The 7,734-nt window shown below is 31.9% G+C and overlaps 1 protein-coding gene across 1 annotated transcript; it reads right to left on the reverse strand.

Annotated features, from left to right (window-relative positions):
* Window positions 1–7,082: 7,082 nt before the first annotated feature.
* Window positions 7,083–7,721, reverse strand: LOTGIDRAFT_119267 (hypothetical protein; the record flags this gene model as incomplete). The annotated part of the gene is made up of 1 exon (XM_009057432.1): window positions 7,083–7,721. A coding segment is annotated over one exon (639 nt), but the record flags the coding sequence as incomplete, so codon positions are not given.
* Between the last annotated feature and the right edge of the window lie 13 nt (window positions 7,722–7,734).

Raw genomic sequence — 7,734 nt, forward strand, 5'->3', positions numbered from 1 at the left:
TTTGTGACATCTACAATAGATTTAATATAACAGAACACAAGGTTTCAACAATTTACATTATCATCACTGATGATGACAATGTAAATAGTTGAACATTGTGTTAATAAAACTTTCTGTTCTTGTTCAACAACCAAATTGCCTTACGAAGTAATGGACAGACTGGATGGAGAAGTTTTGTGACATCTACATTAGATTTAAAAGATTTTTTCTTCCTATCCTGACATATGTCTGTTACTCTCTAGATCTTTATTGCCTAGAGTAGCAGGTACTTACAGCAGGCACACCATGGAACATCTGATATTGTGATGTCCACAATGAGTCAATTATATGATTATGTCACTCTTGGTGGTTGGTAGATGACAAGTTAAATTTCGCTTCCAGCAAATGCTGATATCACAAACTAGATAGTTGTTGATAGTAGTAGTAATTGGTTGCTGTGTTAATCTTTCCAAGTTTATTGGCTAATGTATCAGGTACTTAGAGATGGTGCAGCATGAAACATCTGAACTTGTGATGTCAGCAATGAATCAATTGTATGACTATGTCACTAGAAAAAAAACAAAGATGAACAAAGTGTTATATGACTTTTTCATTGCATAAATACAAACTTCAGAAAATAAGAAGTGACTTCAATTAGGAATCAATTTAAGATTGCCGTTAGATTGCATTTTTTCCATTCAAAGTTTCGATTTTTTGACAAATTTTGGGAAGGCCCTCAGATATATTCAGGGCTTTTTACTACTCTACATTTGCAAGTTGTTCCTGATTGGAACTATTTTAATGTCAAGTACTTCTTATGTCTTGAGGACATTCTATTTAATTTCCGTATTTTTGACAATTTGCAACTTTCAGTAATAAGTATGAATTGACTGGCTTTGTGAGCTCAGAATCTGACATAGCTAATTGTTTTTACACTATAATATCTTTTGAAATCATTTTCCTCTCCATCATCTCCATTGGAGACAAAAATAATTTCCTTAAAAATGGCTTTCCTTATTTTTCAGTGTCAAATTAAGCAAACTATTTGTTTAATTGGTGTTCTAATGAATTATCATGTATTCTTATTCATATCATTATGTTCTTATTGCATATAATTAACAGTTTTAACCAATCATAAGTGTGCATGAAATTACGACTTTTTGACCTTTCTTGATTGGTCACTCATTGGAATTCTGCTGGTTCTAATTTAGCTAATTATGAATTAATCATGGACATGTGAGACAAACTGGTATTTTATTAGAACACCTCTATTTTCTATTCTTACAAGTATTAACAATTTCATTTTCATAATGAAATTAAGGGAAACCATCTTTAAGAAGCTTACAACAGTCTAAATGGAAAGATGAGAAAAAATGAAGTGAAGTTAATAATAAATCAATCGGTGATAGATAAACAGAATCCACGAGGAATACCAGCTAAAAACATTTATCAGTAATTTGTTTCATGAAATAATTGGCTGATACCTAATCAGGCCTGTCATGTAGAATATAAATAATGTGAAAATAACCTCCCTCTGGGCTTTGTTATCTTTTTATATGACTATAAAACATTTGGAATAATTCAGTTTTGAATAAATGTCGACAATAACACAAGTTAATTCTGTCAAATTTCACTTAACATCACCAAATAATTCAATTGATTAAAACAAAAATATCATATTGTAGTAAATGATAAAATGATTTTCTCTGTTTTTTGTGGTCCATTAGCAGAATTGAATTATAGAAACTCATAGAGATACGTCAGTTATTCCTGATAGTCTTTGAGTAGAAGAAATGGGGAATTCCTTGAGTTTTGATATGACAGTTGATGATGGACTTGATAAATTCCAAAGAATATTGACCACAGAGGTGGATTAAATGGTCAGACCATCGAACATTTTTTGGGAATTGAGGTGGGGGACTTAGGTAACCATTTGTCTGAGAAATTTTTTGAGAAATAGTTTAAAATGAAATAAAAAAAAATGTCCACACCTCATTGTGATAATGACAGGCAATGCCATGCAGTGTACAATAAGAAAACTTTTAAAACACAACAGGACTAGCCTATCATCTATATAGTGATTGTAAAATTGTTCAAAATAAAAAAAATGAATGTTGTTTCTCTGTCTGTTTCAGTCAATAAAGCGAGACAACGCCAAGCAATGTATAATAAGGAAACTCTTCCACAATAATGGCATTAGCCTGTTTAGGTCTTGCATAGATTGGGTACAAATCTTGTTCAACAATTTAAAATAAGTTAACTTTAATAAAAATAGGTATACTCTTAGGTGAATTTGCCTCATATCTAGAGATAGTACAACAAGGAAACTTTTCAAAAATTAGCCTACTTGTTGAGATTTCTAAATATCTTTTGTGCCTTGCCTGTTGTGTATCGATCTTCAGTGTAACATTTCTGTATTTTACAACAAGTTAAAATAAGTTAGCCATAATAAAACAAGTATATTCTTTGATGAATTCCTCTGGTATCTGGACAGAATACAGTAAGGAATAATTTCCACAATAACACTAGCTTGTTATTTAGGTCGTGCATAACCTGAGTATAAATCCATTTAAACATCTATATCTTTTATAACAATTTAAAATAAGTTAACTGTAATAAAACAGGTATACTCTTTGATAAATTCCCCTGGTATCTTGACAGGAGATATGTAATGATAATTGTAACTTTAAAGATAAACTCCAGCTGAAATTCTAGAGGGATAATAGTGATATTTGTACCAGGTTATTATTATATTAAATAAACTATAATTCTAATAAACCTTATCTTCTGATAAACCTACCTTGTATATTTATTGATTCTTTACTTATCTTTAAACAGTTGGCATTCTTTGATCTTGTATATATCATTCCATTGCCTCTTAGCTGGATTTTTACTCAAACTTATGTAAACTCCACTTAAAATAAAATAAACTGTTTTATCTAGATTAATGAGATAGAATAAAGTTTTACACCTTTGCCGACTTGTGCCTTGAGGCATGTTCTAAGTAAAAAAAAAAATTGTTAATGGTAAGGTAATTGTAGAATTATGAAGATAAAACAGAGCTTATAGAGTGCTAGAATATCTTAATCTGGATAATTTTGGATTGAGAGATTATCATTATGTTTATATTGGTCCCTGTCTCCATGGAAATAATTTCTGTTACTTCTACCCAAATCTTCTCAATTTTCCACAAAATATCTGCCAGGGGGAAGTCACTCTACATTTCTAGATAAAAATTGAACCCACTCTGGATTCAACATCATAATATAAGTGATAACACTTGATTTAATTTTAATTTTTAATTTGTTTAAGATGATGGAACAGAAAGACCTGTACCAGATCACGAGTGTACCAAATCCAAACCAAGCGTATCAGAAGCCTGTCAGGTGGAATGTAACTGGGATTGTTCAGTATCACATTGGTCATCATGGAGTGAATGTAGATCTCGAGACTGTGATGATTATATTAGAAGAAAAAGAACTGAAGAGAGAGGAGGTAGGGATAAATTTGGTTCTTTTGGTAACACATACTTATACTTATATATATCAAGTAGGGCTGGTTATCAATTACCAAATTGAGATCGATTATTGATGGCAGACTACTGATCAATAATCGATTAATAATCGAAATAATTTAATTGAAAAACCCTGTAAAAATAAATTAAAAGTCATATAATTATATTATTATATCTTATTGTGGGTATGTGATGTGCTGAAGGGAACCTGTGGAAGAGATTACTTCTTGGTTAACGGGTGCCGTAGGAAAATTCAACTTTGACTTAGAGACGATAATGGATTATTTCGATCATTTAACCCTGCCCATATGTCATAGTATCACTTCCAGCGCCTATTGTTTAAAAGTAACAAGTTGTAATACTAACAAGCAGAACGGCATACTTTTGTAAAACCTCAGTTAAAAGACCTGTTGAAAGCACATGCATTTATACTTGTTAATTATATTGCCTGTGATGAAATATATTATCTATCTCATCTTTACATTAAGGCACATGCTTTGACACACGTTTATGGACCTTGACTAGCTAATTATATTGCCAGTAGGATGTTTTATATCTCTTTGATCCATATCATTTCTATGTCAAATTTTTATTTCTGTCTGGTAAAGAAAAGCACATGCATTGACCTATTTTTATGGGCATTAGATAGCTAATTATATTGCCTGGATGATGTGTTGATTTAAGATATGCTTTGATCTTATTTCTATGTTAGATTGCTATTTCTGTCTGGTGAAGAAAAGCACATGCATTGACCTATTTTTATGGGCATTAAATAGTTAATTATATTACCATGATGACGTATTGTTTATATATAACATGTGTATAAGATATCAGTAATACGTCTGTGGGATGAGAAGGTGTGATTAGTCAAGCTAATGATTTTATCAGAATCAAATTTGATGTTCAACATTTCGTAGACAACTCAGTCTGTGTTTATAGATAACTACATCTCAATTAATACATACAGTGGCGGAGCCAGCCTCTTGGAACTGGGGGTACAAATAGCAAGCAAATGGACATAATGGGGGGATGTTTGGATTGAGATTGCAAATGCTGATGCTTTGTCGAAGACTCCCATGGGGGGTCTGAGGTGGTTCTTTCTCAAAAATATTAAGAAATATAGAATCAATATGGTGCATTCTGATATATATTTATGGGCCAAAACCATCATTTTTTAAACATTATTAAGATTAAAGAATTAATGTGGGGTAACAATTTATGGTACAGCTTTTTTCTGCCCCCAAGAAACCTCCTGAGCCCCCATAATTAATCCCCCCCCCCCATCCTCCTTGTTACATTCACTGCTACTGAATACACATATGTCTCAATATGTTGAAATATTTAGAACCTTGCTATAAATAAATCAACATGTGTAATTGTGTTTTCTTTGAACAAGGGACATCATAGCTTCTCATTTTTTTAACAGGTGGATCATAGATAAATTAATTTGATCAGCTTATCACTCAATTAGGTTATGGTTTGGCTTAATATAATTCCAACAAAACAGGTGCTGGGTGTTTGACTATTTGAATCACACTTTACAAGGTTAGGCAGTGGTGTTAAAATGGCCTGGTGCTTCTTACTAACATTAGCCCACTTCAGTTTATCAATATTTCATATGCAAAATGTAACAGAAAGTTGGATAGCCATGTGACTATGAATTACAGTATTCTTTTCTATTTCTATCTTTATCTGTATCATTGTGGTTTGATTTTTGGACTTGGACGACATTTAGAAGTGAGGAGTATATCTCACAAACACAAGACAATATTATGGAATAAGCACACTTCTTTAATAAAATATTAAACACTTGTTATATAAGAGTACTTGTTCCATTGCCTTATGTTAGTGGTTAGATATTTGTGCAAAAGGAAGGGTATAAAACCAAATTAAATGTTAGCTGCAATAATTCCGTGAAAATCTATCACTGTTTAAAAAGAAATTACAAATGCACATTATTTGTGAAAACAAGAAAAATCTGTCGCAACTTCCTCAATATTTTTTGCAATCCACAGCTACAAGTAATAGAATTGGTTCCATGAAGTCTGATATAGTAATATTTATAATGATTTAAAAGCAGGAGATGTGCAAAGTTTATTTATTAGATCAGTGTATGGACGATATTACCATGATGTGTTAAATACAAAATATATTGGTTCAACTGCAGAATTTATGAGATGCAAGATTGATTTGAAAGCTTGTCAAATATCATTTCTTGATGCATTTATTGTTTATATTCTATATTAATGTATTTTGTTTATATTCTATCTAAGATATTAATGTATTTTATGGTGATTTTCAAAACAAGAAATGTTTATCTGAAAGGTAGATAATGATGCCTATCAGATATATCTTCAATTATTACATATTCTACTAAAAAAAAGTCTCTGAAGACTTTAGAGTACATCATTAGTCAATGTTCAAAAGATTTAAAAAGATTCAAATAATTGCTTTCTTTAACTCACTTATTACTGGATTTAAAACTTCTCATGAATAGGACTGTTTAGAACCAAAACTTAGTTATGCCACAATTAACACCACACATGCCTCCTCCCCTTTTTGCTTCTCCATTTGTTGTTTCAAATAGGAAGGAATTATCATTGGATATCTCAAATCATAAACTTGACCCATCTTTGTATTAATTTCAGTTTCATCTTCTCCCTGATCTAAATTAAAACATTGTATCTTTCAGGTAAAAGGCATCGGACAAGAGAAATTCTAACATTACCTGGTCCTGGAGGTAAGGCATGCCCTCATCTTAGCGAGACTCAAGCATGTGAACCCATGGCTTGTTACAGTTTAAATATAACGTATGGTGACTGTGTATCCAACACAAGAACAGGCTGCGGTCCGGGCAGGAGACAAATATTAACAACTTGTATGAGCAGAACAGGGGTAAGTCATTAACATAAACTCACTCTTACTTTGGTTGGTGGGTAGATGAAAACTTAAAACATATGTTGATATCACAGACTAGGTAGTTGTTGGTAGATGAAAACTTAAAACATATGTTGATATCACAGACTAGGTAGTTGTTGGTAGATGAAAAATTAAAACACATGTTGTTATCACAGACTAGGTAGTTGTTGGTAGATGAAAACTTAAAACATATGTTGATATCACAGACTAGGTAGTTGTTGGTAGATGAAAACTTAAAACATATGTTGATATCACAGACTAGGTAGTTGTTGGTAGATGAAAACTTAAAACATATGTTGATATCAAAGACTAGGTAGTTGTTGGTAGATGAAAACTTAAAACATATGTTGATATCACAGACTAGGTAGTTGTTGGTAGATGACAAGTTAACACATATGTTGATATCACAGACTAGGTAGTTGTTGGTAGATGACAAGTTAACACATATGTTGATATCACAGACTAGGTAGTTGTTGGTAGATAAGTTAACACACATGTTGATATCACAGACTAGGTAGTTGTTGGTAGTTGAAAAATTAAAACATATGTTGATATCACAGACTAGGTAGTTGTTGGTAGATGACAAATTAAAACATATGTTGATATCACAGACTAGGTAGTTGTTGGTAGATGAAAAATTAAAACATATGTTGATATCATAGACTAGGTAGTTGTTGGTAGATGACAAGTTAACACACATGTTGATATCACAGACTAGGTAGTTGTTGGTAGATGACAAATTAAAACACATGTTGTTATCACAGACTAGGTAGTTGTTGGTAGATAAGTTAACACACATGTTGTTATCACAGACTAGGTAGTTGTTGGTAGATGAAAAATTAAAACATATGTTGATATCACAGACTAGGTAGTTGTTGGTAGATGACAAATTAAAACACATGTTGTTATCACAGACTAGGAAGTTGTTGGTAGATGACAAATTAAAACACATGTTGTTATCACAGACTAGGTAGTTGTTGGTAGATGACAAATTAAAACACATGTTGATATCACAGACTAGGAAGTTGTTGGTAGATAAGTTAACACACATGTTGTTACCACAGACTAGGTAGTTGTTGGTAGATGACAAATTAAAACACATGTTGTTATCACAGGCTAGGAAGTTGTTGGTAGATAAGTTAACACACATGTTGATATCACAGACTAGGTAGTTGTTGGTAGATGAAAAATTAAAACATATGTTGTTATCACAGACTAGGTAGTTGTTGGTAGATGACAAATTAAAACATATGTTGATATCACAGACTAGGTAGTTGTTGGTAGATGACAAATTAAAACACATGTTGTTATCACAGGCTAGG

This window comes from Lottia gigantea (genome assembly GCF_000327385.1).
Source record: "Lottia gigantea unplaced genomic scaffold LOTGIsca_30, whole genome shotgun sequence".
NCBI lineage: Eukaryota > Metazoa > Mollusca > Gastropoda > Lottiidae > Lottia > Lottia gigantea.